General features: G+C 52.8%; 1 protein-coding gene across 5 annotated transcripts in view; it reads right to left on the minus strand.

The window, feature by feature from the left end:
• Window positions 1–15081, minus strand: part of dip2bb (disco-interacting protein 2 homolog Bb) — a 44915-nt gene that overhangs the window by 3411 nt on the left and 26423 nt on the right. For 3 of the 5 annotated variants that reach the window (XM_030374923.1, XM_030374924.1, XM_030374922.1), the window contains 19 exons: window positions 14139–14253; window positions 13603–13742; window positions 12819–12955; window positions 12643–12723; window positions 12410–12537; window positions 11452–11566; window positions 10218–10419; window positions 9724–9836; window positions 9242–9265; window positions 8386–8466; window positions 7533–7656; window positions 6826–6947; window positions 6526–6637; window positions 6322–6431; window positions 3664–3794; window positions 3087–3255; window positions 870–1040; window positions 374–435; window positions 4–61 (listed from right to left, as the gene is read on the minus strand). In XM_030374923.1, coding sequence (XP_030230783.1) covers window positions 4–61; window positions 374–435; window positions 870–1040; window positions 3087–3255; window positions 3664–3794; window positions 6322–6431; window positions 6526–6637; window positions 6826–6947; window positions 7533–7656; window positions 8386–8466; window positions 9242–9265; window positions 9724–9836; window positions 10218–10419; window positions 11452–11566; window positions 12410–12537; window positions 12643–12723; window positions 12819–12955; window positions 13603–13742; window positions 14139–14253 — 2195 coding nt within the window. The remainder of the gene's footprint in view (window positions 1–3; window positions 62–373; window positions 436–869; window positions 1041–3086; window positions 3256–3663; window positions 3795–6321; window positions 6432–6525; window positions 6638–6825; window positions 6948–7532; window positions 7657–8385; window positions 8467–9241; window positions 9266–9723; window positions 9837–10217; window positions 10420–11451; window positions 11567–12409; window positions 12538–12642; window positions 12724–12818; window positions 12956–13602; window positions 13743–14138; window positions 14254–15081) is intronic. The other 2 variants (XM_030374926.1, XM_030374925.1) reach the window with 1 other exon arrangement.

Consider the following 15081-nt stretch of genomic DNA (forward strand, 5'->3'; position numbering starts at 1 on the left):
CACCTTGCCGGACTCCATGAGCGGGAGACTCTGTGGTGCTCCTCGCTCCACCAGCCTCACCCTGCGTCACATAACACATTAAGTATCATTAAAACGGGACCCAATCAACATCATTAATACACACCCTGGGTCACATGACACATTAAGTATCAATAGTAGATAGACACCCTGGGTCACATGACACAATAAATATCATCAGTAGACACCCTGGGTCACATGACACACTAAATATCATCAGTAGACACCCTGGGTCACATGACACACTAAATATCATCAGTAGACACCCTGCACTACGGGAACATGACACACCACTGTGTCATATATAATATGAACCCGGGAGCTCTAACACGGGGGTCCTCTGTCCGGGTCTCACCTGTCGTGGCGCAGGGACTTCAGGTCCACGTAAACCGTGGAGGGGTCCGGGCCGGTGGTCCCCTATGGAGCACAGAGCAGCACCGTCAACCTTCAGAGCCTAACGACGGACGGGGGGAGCGGGGCACTAACACGGCCAGGGTGAGGGGTTCGATTCCCGCCAGGGCCAGCCATGCTCAGCATGAATGCGCTCACAGCACTTTGAGACGCTTTGGAGACACCTGTGTGCCAAATGACCCCCCCCTTTACGTCGACACCTACGTAGCAGTGATGCTACGGGACAACAGCGATGCTAGCTCAGTAGCATGCAACAGGACGTAGCCCTGATGCTAGCTCAGTGGGATGCTACGTCCTGTAGCGTCACTCTGAGCTAGCATCACTTCTCCGCAGGTGTCTGTAGCCTGTACTCGTATTGGATACCTCAGCAGCACCAGCCCTAACCCGGGTTTGTATCGGTCACGTGATCTGTTGTGGGGGGCGAGGTCCGGGGTCCGTACCTGCATGCAGACGGCCAGGTTGACCCGGGAGCCGAAGGCGGTGCTGACGGCGCGCGGGGAGAGGCCCAGGTCCTTGAAGAGCTTGGAGAAGGAGTGGGTCAGCACCAGGCGGGGCCGCTCCTCGGCCACCACCACACAGCTCCGCACGCACGACAGGTTCACCCCCCGGGCCTGGAGCAACCAGAGACACCACACCGTTAGACTGAAACACCCGGATCAGCATTCTGTGTGTGAACGTCGCACTGCTCCAGCTCCTCAGAATGGGGGCTTTGATACGTGCACACATGAGTATTTTCCCATCGTCGTGCACCTAATCTGTGTTTCAGTGTGTATGCACAGTCACGCTTTCCACCCATCTCCTACACCTGTTTGTGTGTGTGCTTCCACGATAACGGTCAGTGCGTGTCCATGGTGTACGGCCTGTGTGTGTGTACGGTCTGTGTGCGTCAGTGGAGGCTTCAACATTGAGGAGAGGGAGGAATATCCTCCCTAACATTGTTGAGAATAAAAAATGTAGATTGCCCAGACTATTGTAATGAATGAATGCCCTTAAATATGACTACTTTATTGCCTTTGAATATATAATGTTCGTTTCCCTGGGTAAAGGGACATTAGCACCCCCTATCGCCTATTGACAATTACTTCAGGGAGGAACGTCCTCCCTCCGCCTCCGTTGACTCCCATTAATTTCCCCGAAAGTACTGGCGGCCGGTGGATAACATGGGTTTCAATGGGAGAGAGGAGGAAAATCCTCCTCTGAGTGGGTGGGACCTTAAGGGGTCTGATTCGCGCAAAAATCTATCCGTCTGCGCTATGAACCAATAAGCAGGATCCCTGGACGTTGAGCAGTGTTGCCAGATTGGTCAGATTCCCCACCCAATTGGGCTACTTTTAACCATGTTAGGCTGGGACAATTATCTTTGGGCGGGAAATCTGCCCAATCTGGCAACGCTATCGATAACAAACCCGGTCTGCATTGCCGCGGTGCTGTCGAGACGCAGAGCAAGTGAAATCTGCGATAGCGAGATCCTAAATGAACAATGGAAACATTGGAAACGGAGGACATTGTTAACGTCTTATTACAAAAATCATTCCATTCATTCAGTTACAGTGCTAAGTTAGCGACCAAAGAAAGAGGTAGACCACTTCCCAAAATCAAGTCACCAGAAGTAATGGCAACGTCAGTGTTGGGAGTGCTAAATGGTTTGCTAGGTACGCATGGCTTACTGGTAGCATTACAAGCAATCGACTTTATTGCTGGCCTTGTTTGCTTATGAATAATAGCAAATCTCCAACGTGGGCTGTTCATGGTTTCACTGATGTTGTCTTCGCAACGCAAACAGCAAGGAGGATTGACCTGATCTATAAATGAAGTCCCTCAATCTGAATAGTTAGGCTTACAGCTCATGTAAATAGTTTTGAAATAATGTTCTTGTTCTTTTACTAGTTTGTTACTCTGACCGCTCTGTTTGATATTGTGGAAAGGGTGTTAGTGAATGATTCAGAGCATGATGCATTTTAAATGGCATCACTTTGGTTCTTGAGTCTTTTCTTAAAACAATTGTAACTGAAAATAAACATAGCTAAATAACTTCAGTCAGTGAGGGCAAAAATAGGCCCAATGATAGGCCCAGATTTTTTTATTTACTTTTACAAATCAATAGTAGGCCTGATTTGACTAATATGCTTTGCATCCTTTCCTTCTCAAATTACGGTGTTGCCACTGGTGGCTTTGTATACATTTTATTCACATAACTCCCTCCCTGCTATTTTGTAGTTCACCAAAACACCCTGAAACAACTTGAGTCTCACATTCTTATGCCACCATACACCAACAGTGCAAGCAGGCCAATGGCAACCAAGCGCGCAGTCCTTCCTCCCTCACTTTAAAAACCACCAGCCGCCACTGGTGTGCGTCCATGAGTACGCTCTGTGTGTGTCCATGATTACAGTGTGTGTCCACGCGTACAGTCTGTGTGCGTCCATGATTACGCTCTGTGTGCGTCCATGATCACGCTCTGTGTGTGTCCACGTGTGCGTAAAGTCTGTGTGCGTTCTTGTGTTCAGTCTGTGTGTGTCCTTGTGTGCGGTCCGTTTGTGTCCGTTGTGTGCGGTCTGTGTGTGAACAGTCTGTGTGCGTCATGGGGTCCGTTCTGTGTTATCATGTGCGTCCCACCGCCAACTCTCCCCAGAACGCGTGCGGGCCTCAACCCGTACCTTGAGGAGCTCCGTCTGCGTTCCCAGGCCCTTGGTGCAGAGCTCCATGACGGAGTAGGAGCAGAAGGTGTCCCGGATGCGGTACTGGCTCAGGGTGCTGAGCCACAGCGACAGGCAGGTCTCCAGCTCGAAGGGCGGGATCAGGATGGACTGGTGGCCTGAGTACACACTGAGACAGGGGGACGGGGACGGGGTGAGCTGGAGGTATCAGAGGGGGGTGCAGGTAGATGTCGGGGTTGTGGAGATCACCTGGACTCTGCATAGCCTCCCCCCTTACCCCCACAACCCTATCACGGTCTTATTGTATGTTGTCGTCCTGGCACTTAAAAATAGTACTTAACATTGTGTAGCATGTTATCCTAGCTATCTGTGTTGTAAACAGGGAATGGGATAACCTAGCGGTTATGGGTGCTTGGCACTTGGTTCTATGAACATCCTTAGTGCATAGACTAAGATATAATGTTTCCTTTTCTTCTGACCAATGTACCTATTGTAAGTCGCTTTGGATAAAAGCGACTGCTAAATGCCCTGAATGGTAATGGGGTGGTTTGGGTGGGGAGGCGTGGAGGAGCCGTACCTGGCCAGGCACCACAGGACGAAGCCCAGACCGCAGTAGGGGTCCAGGCAGATGGCGATCTGGCGGGAGGAGTAGAGCTCACACTGCAGCTTGATGGAGCGGCAGAGGGCGCTGACGGCCACGTGGGAGATCTGCGAGGACGGGAACATCAGGGCTCATAATAACGTCTCCATGATAATATCACTGATTATACAACAGCGGTTCCGAGCGAGTGATTTGATTGGACAAGAGACATTCCATGAGCTCTGCGGGAGCGCTGATACGAGCGTCCGACATCACTCGGACTGTTCAGCAAACTGTAAACCAACTGTCAAAATCCCTCCGCATTCCAGCTGCAACCAAATTACTTCAACGGACATAAACTGTTGGGTGTTTTGTTTATATGTTGCTTGGCAACAGTCCGCTCGATGGGAATACATTTTTGTTGGCGGAAGCAATTTCATTCATTTATTATATGATTAAATAAACAAATAAATCACAATCTATTGTCATTTATTATTGTCAACAGTAAACTGTTGTATAAAAGCAATATCACACTCGAGGTCGCAACGTTGTCGCTCTATATCAGCGCTGCTGTGATTGCTTCCGGCTCCAAACCACAGCAGCGCTGACATAGAGCGACAACGTTGCTCCCTCTCGTGTGATATTGCTTAATTATATCATATACTGGAGATCTGGAGATCTATGGAGGGGGATCAGGGTTCATAACATCTCCATGATAATAATCACTGATTAGATCATCCTGGAGATCTGACAGAACAAGCGCGTCAAGACTACACACCATCTCGGTAATAATACCACCAATGATATCATATTCTGTGCTTCACCAGTTCATTAGATAAGCCTTTGTACAGATGATCCTAGTACCTGGAGATCGCTCCCTTCCTCTCCAACTCAGACATCTTCTGTCACGTTTCGTTGAGACTTTGTATCTCCACTGCAGACTAGAACTCTGGTGCCGCGGCCGGGTCAACCCCCCTGACCCCTTCATTGTGTAGGTTCCTTTATTGAGAACCTTTCAACGTGTCCCCTCTCCCCCAATCAGGGAGGCCTCTCCCGCCATGGCTGGCTCAGCCCCGGCCGGCCCGTTAAGTCTCCACGAGGGTCACTCCCCTCTCTGTTGTTGTGTTAATGTCGGGCCTAAAGCCCTTACCCAGCCCCCTCTACAGGGGCACGTTGAGAAGGGTCCGACCGGGGCAGGCTCCATCGCACGCTGCTCAGACTGCACGGAGGGACCTGACATATCGGTATAGTTGGCTGATGCATACATTCCCTCACTCTCCACCTTAAGCTAGGTGTGTGGTGAGCGGTCTGGCGCCGATTGGCTGCCGTGCGTCAACCAAGTAGGTGCTACACATTGGTGGTGGTTAGTGAGGTCCCCCCTTCACTGTATAGCTGTGTAGCGCTTTTGGTACCTTGAAAAGCACTATATACATGTAAAGAAATATTAGTATTATTATATTTACCAAAGTTTTTTTAACTAGGAGAGTGCCATTGAGATAGAGAATCTCCTTTTCAAGGGAGGTCTTGCCCAAACATGTCGCAGCATGAATAAAGCACTTGCATAACGACCGAAAACACACAGGACCCGAATGAGAAGGGAACTAGAAAAACAAGAGTAGGGAACTCAGAAGAGACTAGGAGTCAGTTCTGTAACCAGCTCAATTAAAAACATTTACATCTGAAAGTCTTTTCCTCTCCGTCTGAAAGGGTTTACTGAGATCTACTCATTGAGTTCATGCCTCTCACTTTCCATACTGGCGTTCGGTTCGGAACGCATAAACATGTCCTGAGAACGCAGACAACACGTCAGGCACTATTCTATGAGATAAGGCCGTCTGCTTTTTACATCCAAAGAAAAACGAGTCATCAATCAAAACCTCCATTATATATAAGAGGAGAGAGCCTCGATAGGCGCGTTCCAACTTTTCCACCTAGTAAGTCGCTATGGGTGTGGCTTGGGAGGGAGGATCCGCCCAACTTCACCATTTAGCGGCTCAGGTGGTATCTGCCGCCTCGGGGTAACGCCTCGTGCCCACTGCCTCCGTCCGTTGACTGATCCCCATTGACTTTGAATGGGGACGGTCGGGCAATGCATTGTGGATCCGTTCGCTCCGTCAAAAAGTTGAAAAATGTTCAACTTTTTCGGCAGCGACGGATCCGTCATCCAATCACATCGCGTATGCAAATGTGTGCAATGTCTCGGGCTCTTACGACCCCGGAGAGCTCCCCCGTCCGTCAGCCAAGCCTTCCGACGTCCTTTGACTGACTGCTGAGCCGCAACTTAGCCGCTCGGGATACGACGTGTGTACTACGTATGATTAAGCCGGGACGTGAGTAGAACCCGAGTCAATATATAAACAAACAAAAACAATTATATATTTGATATATATATATGTATATAATAATCACTTTAGACAAAAAGGGTTGTATAACTAATTAACGTCACATTTGAACTCCGTTGGGTAGCCGCTACAAAGTTTCCTGTTTGGTAACAGACGCCAGCGAGTGGGCTTAGCCAAAACACGCTTTCCAAGAACTCCCCCATTCTGAACGCCCCTATTTCCACTTCCCCTCAGAGGGACCACTGGCGGTGAACAACACGAGCTGGGTCTGATCTGCGTCAGGAGCGGGCTTAAAGGTCAGAGGTCGTCGTACCTTGACCCCGGTGAGCATGCCCGTGGTGGACACGCTGAAGTCCAGGTAGGCGATCATCTCGGCCGTGGGGGGCTTGTAGATCTGGGGTAGGCGCCGTCGGGGGAGGTCGTCTAGAAGGAGGTGACGTCGCGGAGATCAGAGAGTCACATGACACCTACACCTGTGCCTCCTCTCACCTGTGAGGTATGGCCCCGCCCCCCTCACCTGTGTCTATGATGGTGGGCCAGGTCTTGATGTTGACGGAGGCGGAGGCCTCTTTGGAGCGCAGGATCCTGGTGAGGTTCTGAGTGGTGAGGATACAGGCGGCTTTACTGACCTGGAGAGAGCACACAGACACACAGACACACACACACACACACACACACACACACACACACACACACACACACACACACACACACACAAGCACACACACGCACACACAGTGTCATCAGCATCAACATGTAACCGACCATCCTGGTTCTGTGGTTCTGTGGAGCCATGGAGGTTCTTGGGTAGACTCACGTCGATGATCATGCGGACGGTGGGCAGGGTGGCCCCCAGGTTCTGGGGGTGCGGGGGTCGCACGTTGACCGGAACACAGCCGGCATACAGACAGCCGTAGAAGGACGCGATCAGGTCAATACCTGGAGAGAGAGAGAGAGAGAGAGAGAGAGAGAGAGAGAGAGAGAGAGAGAGAGAGAGAGAGAGAGAGAGAGAGGGAGAGAGAGAGAGAGAGAGAGAGAGAGAGAGAGAGAGAGAGAGAGAGAGAGAGAGAGAGAGAGAGAGAGAGAGAGAGGGAGAGAGAGAGAGAGAGAGAGAGAGAGAGAGAGAGAGGGAGAGAGAGAGAGAGAGAGAGAGAGAGAGAGAGAGAGAGAGAGAGAGAGAGAGAGAGAGAGACCGACAGATGGACAGATGGACAGATAGATAAAAAACTGTCAGACAGATACATAGATACATAGATAGACAGACAGATAAACAAATAGGAATAGACAGGCAGACAGACAGAACGATAGACCTAGCCAGGCTCCAGACAGACAGACAGACAGACAGACAGACAGACAGACAGACAGACAGACAGACAGACAGACCAAGCTAGGCTCCAGACAGACAGACAGACAGACAGACAGACAGACAGACAGACAGACCAAGCTAGGCTCCAGACAGACAGACAGACAGACAGACAGACAGACAGACCCAGACAGACAGACAGGCTGAGGCCCCGGACCCACCAGGCGGGTACAGCAGCACCACGTTGTCCCCCGTGTTGATGCTGCCCTTCTCCATCAGCGCCGCAGCGATCTTCTCCGCCCTCTTGTGGAGCTGGAGGCAGGTGGCCGTGCACACCGCCACCCCCTGGTGGCCGGGAGAGGGCGGTGCAGAGAGAGGGGAGGGGGGGGGAGAGGGAGAGAGAGAGGGGGCGGTGTAGAGAGAGGGGAGGGGGGGAGAGAGAGAGAGAGGGAGAGGGGGTGGTACAGAGAGAGGGAGGGGGGAGAGAGAGGGAGAGGGAGAGAAAGGGGGGTTGGTGTAGGGAGAGGGAGGGGGGGGAGGGAAAGAGAGAGAGGGGGGGAAGAGAGGGCAGTGCAGAAGAGAGCGGGGGAGAGAGAGGGGGGGGAGAGAGAGGGGGTGACAGAGAGAGAGGGGGGGGGGGGAGAGAGAGAGAGAGAGATAGAGAGAGAGAGGGGGGAGACAGAGAGAGAGGGGGCGGGAGAGAGACAGAGAGAAAGAGCAAGGGGGAGAGAGAGTGATCAAGTGGAAAACAAGATGCAGCTCCTGCAGAGACCATCTGTTTGTCACGTTGGTACCGGCCTCCATAGACACATTCAACCCTCTTTCATTGGATCAACTCCAGTTCTCACAGCTGATCTCTGAGCCTCCATGGGTCCGTAAAACACACATGGAGTGTGCTTTACAGCCTACATTATGTAATTCAGAGCCTCCTGACTCCACACGTTTCAGCAAACATTATTATAACTAATCGCTAACCAACAAGTAAACGTTATGTAGTGTATGAGACCTGGACACCTCAGCATGTTGGGAGGAAATCAGACCCTAAAGCTATGAACTGTTTTTAATTGTAGTTACCTTGGCGTTGAGCAGCACGTAGAGAACGTGGTCGGGGTCCGTCTGGGCTCGCCACTGCAACGCCTCCGACAGATACAGATGCTTCACAGACAGGAAGGAACAACGTTAGGCTGGTCCCGGGGCTCGAGGCTCGCTGGTAAAGGGATGGACAACCAACGTCTAACCCTAACCCTGACCCTGGTTGAGTCTGATTATGAGGGCTTACAGGGTGGGCTTTAAGCATCAGGAAGACATGCTCCACGAAATCAATGGCAGTCTTTGATTACAGTTGATTGATTTCCGTCTACGTAGCTAGAAGGTTAACGTTCCCTCACGGGCCGAGGCGCGGCTTTGAGAGGAACAACAGGTCCTGTTGTCCATCACTTTAACATTTCGTTCACCGCACGCATGCAGCGGAAGCGGTCAGAAAGGCAGTCGGTGGGTCGGTGACTCTGTTCAAACCAGATGAACGTATTACTTCTCGGTGGACACATGAAGAGGCTAATCCTCCATAGCGCTTCAGGACACCCTGTTATGGATCAGATGAGTTCATAACCAGTGGTAACGTGAAGGCGAGAAACACATCAAGCACCGGAAAACGTGTTGAATATCAACGCCGTGTTCCGCGGACAGGAAGCTGAGGCTGAGACGTTTCACACCGGGGGGGGGGGGCCAGCATCACACGGGGGGGTGACAGTGTGACAGTGTGACAGGGACACAGCGGATGTTTGGATGACCTTTGACCGGGACGTGCAGCATGACAGGCCGTCACACGCGCCCCACGGACCACGCGGGCCTGGGGGGCCGGTGAGAGCGGGGGTGTGTGTGTGTGGGGGGGGTACAGAGAGAAGAGGGTGGTGCTGGTGGTGCGTCTTACCATCATAGTGGGCCACATACAGAGCTACGTCCAGAGAGACGCCAGCAGGAGACAGAGAGGGAGAGACAGGCCACAGTGGTCACCTCATCCCACTAACTAACCCGGGCTCAGGTCGGACTGACTGAACTCACTGTCAGATTAACGCGGCCCTAATGGGGGTGTAGCCCAGAGACCCCTGAACCTCTCTAGTGTGGGGGGGGGGGGGCTCACCCTGCTACAGACCTGAAACCCTCTAGTGGGGGGCACCCTGAACCTCTCTAGTGGGGGGCTCACCCTGCTACAAAGACCACATGAGGGGATGAGGATTAATGATTAATGGATTAATTATGTGGCTGGCTCACTAATCTGAAGAGTGAACGTTGTGTGTGTGTGTGTGTGCATGTGTGTGTGTGTGTGTGTGTGTGTGTGTGTGTGTGTGTGTGTGTGTGTGTGTGTGTGTGTGTGTGTGTGTGTGTGTGTGTGTGTGTGTCGGTTCTCCGTACCTTGCGGATCAGGTCCTGGTCTTCGATCATCCCCAGGTCCCTCCCTGACGCCTGGGCGATCCGTTTCCCCGCCACCAGATTACCCACCATGATGGAGGCTGGACCCACGCCCACTGGAACACAGAGAACCTCATTTAACAGAACCTCATCACACAGAACCGCTTCACACAGAACCTCATCACACAGAACCTCAACATACATACAGAACCTCATCATACATGCAGAACCTCATCATACATACAGAGCCTCATCATACATACAGAACCTCATCATACATACAGAAGCTCATCATACATACAGAACCTCCTCACACAGAACCTCATCACACACACATACAGAACCTCATCATACATACAGAACCTCATCACACAGAACACACACACACACACACACACACACACACACACACACACACACACACACACACACACACACACACACACACACACACACACACACACACACACACACACACACCACACACACACACACACCTGGCTGTTTCTGCCGTGGTTTGGGCAGGTTGGTGACACAGGTGTGGGGGCACATGAGGATGTTGCAGGGGTGCAGGTTCCCCTCCAGGAAGAACTGCTTGGCGTCCGAGACGTGGATGCCCCCCAGGGGGGTCTTGGGCAGGGTGTTGGCCGGCACCAGGGCCAGGCAGTACAGGCCCACCTGGTGGATGCTGTCTATGGCCTGGGGACACAGCAGGAGAACAGAGGAGGGCTCAGAGGCTGGAGACGTTCTGCACCCACCAGTCTACTGGGAGCTTCTGCTTCTGCTTCTAGACACCAGTCAGTTGACTTCAGCTGGGCTGGGAGGCTGGTAGCCAATGGTTATTTGACAGGGCGTCTTTTAAAGTCTTTTAAAGGGCGTCTAAAAAATAAAACTCTTCGTAGTACGGGCCAACTAAATAGGAGAGTGAGACATGTCTCACTCTCACTCCAAACACACCGAGTGCATACCCAGCTCCCTCATGGTTCAACAGGCAAGAACCTGGACTTGCAGCCTGCTTCTTATAGAGTGAATAGTATCACAGAGGGAGGCGGTGCATTAGCACATTGTAGCACCTTCATCATTTATTATGGGATGCCTTTACAGCAGGATGAAACACTACACTTCCTGTCTGAGCCGGCCGTGGAGAGAACTATTGATCTGTGACAGGCTGGTGCATCGCAGACACTTTGAGGAGTTCTCCTGGCCCCGCCCCTAACCGTCAGTCCCCCCCGCTGCTCTAGAATCCCTCCTCTTCTACAGGTTACCATGGAAACCCCCTCCTCTAGCATCCCTCCTTTTCTACAGGTTACCATGGAAACCCCCTCCTCTAGCATCCCTCCTCCTCATCAGGTTACCATGGAAACTCCCTCCTCTAGCAAACCTCTTCTTCTTCTTCAGGTTACCATGGAAACCCCATACCCTAGCATCCATCCTCTCCTACAGGTTACCATGGAAACCCCTCCTCTAGCATCCCTCCTCTTCATCAGGTTACCATGGAAACCCCATACTCTAGCATCCCTCCTCTTCTACAGGTTACCATGGAAACACTTAACTATTTACTTACTACCTAACCCCCTGGACTTGAGCTCTCCTGGCCCCGCCAGGATAGTCCAGGTAGTCCCGCCCCCTCCTCTCACATCCCTCCTCTTCTACAGGTAACCATGGGAACCCCCTCCTCTAGCTCTAGGTAGACCCTGCTGGACAAGAGCAGCGGCGGTGAGAGCTGGTTACCTGCAGTACGCGACTCATCCACTGGAAGCTGTCCTCCTCGCTGGCGTCTGGCCGCTGCTCTGCCACGATCACGATCCTCTCGTCGTAGAACACGGTGACGGAGAACACAGAGATCCTGGAACACACACACGCACACACACACACACGCCACACGCACACAGTCACAGTTACACACACACACACACACGCACACAGCCACACGCACACAGTCACAGTTACACACACACACACACACAATTAAATTCAACAGTACAACGTGTCTGCACATGCCCCCTACACCAAATTTCTTCTCAATAACACAGTCAGGAAGCTGCTTTAGCGCTGCAGTGGCTTCTCCTGGCCACCAGGTGTCACTGCTGCTAACTTCTCTGTGTGGTGAGACAGTTTGTTTATGAGGAAGTAATCATCCGCTGGCCTCTAGATAGTGAATCATTCACTGGGCTGCCTCTCTTATCCGCGGTCGCCTGTGAGTTGAGTGTAAATATGTGTATGTTGAATATCCCTTCTTAGGTCTACATGACGGACAACGTATCAGCAAGATGAAAAAGAAAACCATAACTTCTCCTCGCCCTGTCGGTCCGAAAACAAATGTGTTTTCTCTTTACACTTCTTCTTTCTGCAGGCAGAAATCCCAGCATGCCTACATTTACATTTACATTTAGGGCATTTATCAGACGCTTTTATCCAAAGCGACTTACAATAAGTCCATTTGTCCAAAGAAAGAGAAACAACAATATATCTCTGTCGGTACAGTTGGTTAGGTTGTTAACCCTAACCCTAACAATCGCTAGGTTAACCCGTTTCCCGTACACAACACAGAAAGCTAGGATAAGACGCTACACAATGCTAAGTACTATTTTAAGTGCCTTGACGTACAGAAGTGCGTAAAAGGGGGTACGGGGGGTGGGGGTGTAAGTGGGGTATCTACGCAGAGCGTAGGGCCCCCTGAGGAACTCACCTGCCCCGGTACACGGTCTTGACGGGCTCGACGGCCAGGGCGGTGGCCACCAGGTCGTCGGCGTTGTGCCGGCGCCCGCTCACGTTCAGCAGACCCTCGTTCTTCCCCACCACGAAGATCAGGCTCCCCTACAGCCCAGGGGACAAGCGGTCAGTCACAGAGACCCTCACCGGACCGGAGAGGCTACGTTCCGGGGCTCAGGAACCCCACGGACTGAGAGTTAGACCACGTACCGGGCCGACGAACCCCAGCAGTCCGGACCTCACGAAGGGGATCTCCCCGATGGGCGCGCCGCTGGAGTTCACCGGGATCACCTGGGCACAGGAGGAGAGGTCAGAGGTCAGAGGTCAGAGGTCAGTACAGTACAGAGCCCGAGATGCACCCCCCCAGGTCCAGGGTAGGGTCCCACCTCGAAGGTGTTCTTGGTGACCCCCGGGAGGCCGTAGTACATGGTCCCGCCGGCCCGCGAGTTGATGACGATCTCCCCGATCTCGTCCGTCTTGCAGAGCAGGGGGGGGCCGTCGGCCTTCACGATGCACATCAGGGCTGGGGGGGGGGGACATGAGGACACACCACCCGTTAACCAGGCTTCTACACCACCAACCAAACACTAAACACGCCTCTACACCACCTTCATGATGCACATCAGGGCTGGGGGGGGGAAGACACACCACCCATAACCACACCTCTACACCACCCATAACCACACCTCTACACCACCTTCATGATGCACATCAGGGCTGGGGGGGGAAGAAACACCACCCATAAACACACCTCTACACCACCTTCCCGATGCTGGGGGGGAAGGGGACATGAGAATCACATGCCTCTGAACAAACTAAACAAAGAGGCCTTTGCACCACCCTTTAAAAGATCCTCTACACCCCCCATTAACCACACTCGGCTCTAGACCACCTAATAACCATAAATCCAATGCAAATTTGACAATATAAACTTACAAACAGGGAGATATCTTGAGATCCCAATGTACATCTTGACATTTCACCCCTTCATTGAAAGGTCAGGACGAACAGAGTATCGATTGACCCAAACCAAACCATAGCAGTTGCACCCTACGGCCACCAGATGGCGACAAGTAACCTGATAGAAGGCAATGTACCTATTCCCTCTGGAACCCTTTCTAGTAAGCTAGTATACAATGATGGGCCACACAACGTTGGAGCGGCTCTCACCCCCCGGCATCACGTGGCCCACGTCCTGAACTGTCAGCGCCGAGTTCTTGTCCTCCGTGTTGACCCTGATGACCCCGTGGCTCAGACCCCCCATGGACAGGATGGCCCGCGCAGGGAGGGGCGTGCCAGGCACCCCCGGCCTAGAGAGAGAGAGAGAGAGAGAGAGAGAGAGAGAGAGAGAGAGAGAGAGAGAGAGAGAGAGAGAGAGAGAGAGAGAGAGAGAGAGAGAGAGAGAGAGAGGGTGAGACAGAGAGAGAGAGAGAGAGAGAGAGAGGGGGGGAGAGAGAGAGAGGGAGATAAATATTACAAACATCAAAGTGTTTTGTTTGTCACGTCAAAGTAATTCTGAGTAATTGTGAAAAGCCAAGCAAGGATTCTTTAAATCTCGGTACATCTGTATCCACATTTTGTCCTCTCCTCTACCGTCCCTCTCTGCACAGGGCGGCCATGTTGGACCCTGTGAATGCCGCGCTGTGATTGGTACCTGCGGATGGCGTCCATGTTGGACCCTGTGAACGCTGCGCTGTGATTGGTACCTGCGGATGGCGACCGTCATGGCCTCCGGAGACGTGGCACACGGACAGATGACCTCCGCCTTCAGACCGTTGGGCTGGAACACGTTGAGGAAGGCATCGCAGGACGACACCGACCCTGGGGGGGGGGGAGGAAGGGAGGGAGATAGGAGGAGGGAGGGAGAGAGGGAGGATGGGGAAAGAGAGGATGAGAGATCACTTTCCAAACGTACCGAATCGATGGACGTTTGGAGTGTGTTGGTCTCGAATTCAGAAGTCCTCTATGTTACCGCACAACTTATTGGTGGAGACGGTAAAGAGCCCTGACTCTGGATGATCTTCAAGAGCTATTTATCATGAGTCTGATGCCAGACCTCAGACAAGGGCCCTGTCTCTAGGGGCGTGTCTCTAGGGGCCTGACTCTATGGGCGTTTCTATAGGGGCGTGTCTCTAGGGGCGTGTCTTCTCTCTAGGGCCCTGTCTCTAGGGGCGTGTCTCTAGGGGCCCTGTATCTAGGGGCGTGTCTCTACAGGCCCTGTCTCTAGGGGCGTGTCTCTAGGGGCCCTGTATCTAGGGGCGTGTCTCTAGGGGCCCTGTATCTAGGGGCGTGTCCCCAGGGGCCCTGTATCTAGGGGCGTGTCTCCGGGGGCCCTGTATCTAGGGCGTGTCTCTAGGAGCCCTGTATCTAGGGGCGTGTCCCCAGGGGCCCTGTGTCTAGGGGCGTGTCCCCAGGGGCCCTGTGTCTAGGGGCGTGTCCCCAGGGGCCCTGTCTCTAGGGGCGTGTCTCTAGGGGCCCTGTATCTAGGGGCGTGTCCCCAGGGGCCCTGTATCTAGGGGCGTGTCCCCAGGGGCCCTGTCTCTAGGGGCGTGTCTCTAGGGGCCCTGTGTCTAGGGGCGTGTCTCTAGGGGCCCTGTATCTAGGGGCGTGTCCCCAGGGGCCCTGTATCTAGGGGCGTGTCTCCGGGGG

Source organism: Gadus morhua, chromosome 13 (assembly GCF_902167405.1).
Source record: "Gadus morhua chromosome 13, gadMor3.0, whole genome shotgun sequence".
NCBI classification, from domain to species: Eukaryota; Metazoa; Chordata; class Actinopteri; order Gadiformes; family Gadidae; genus Gadus; species Gadus morhua.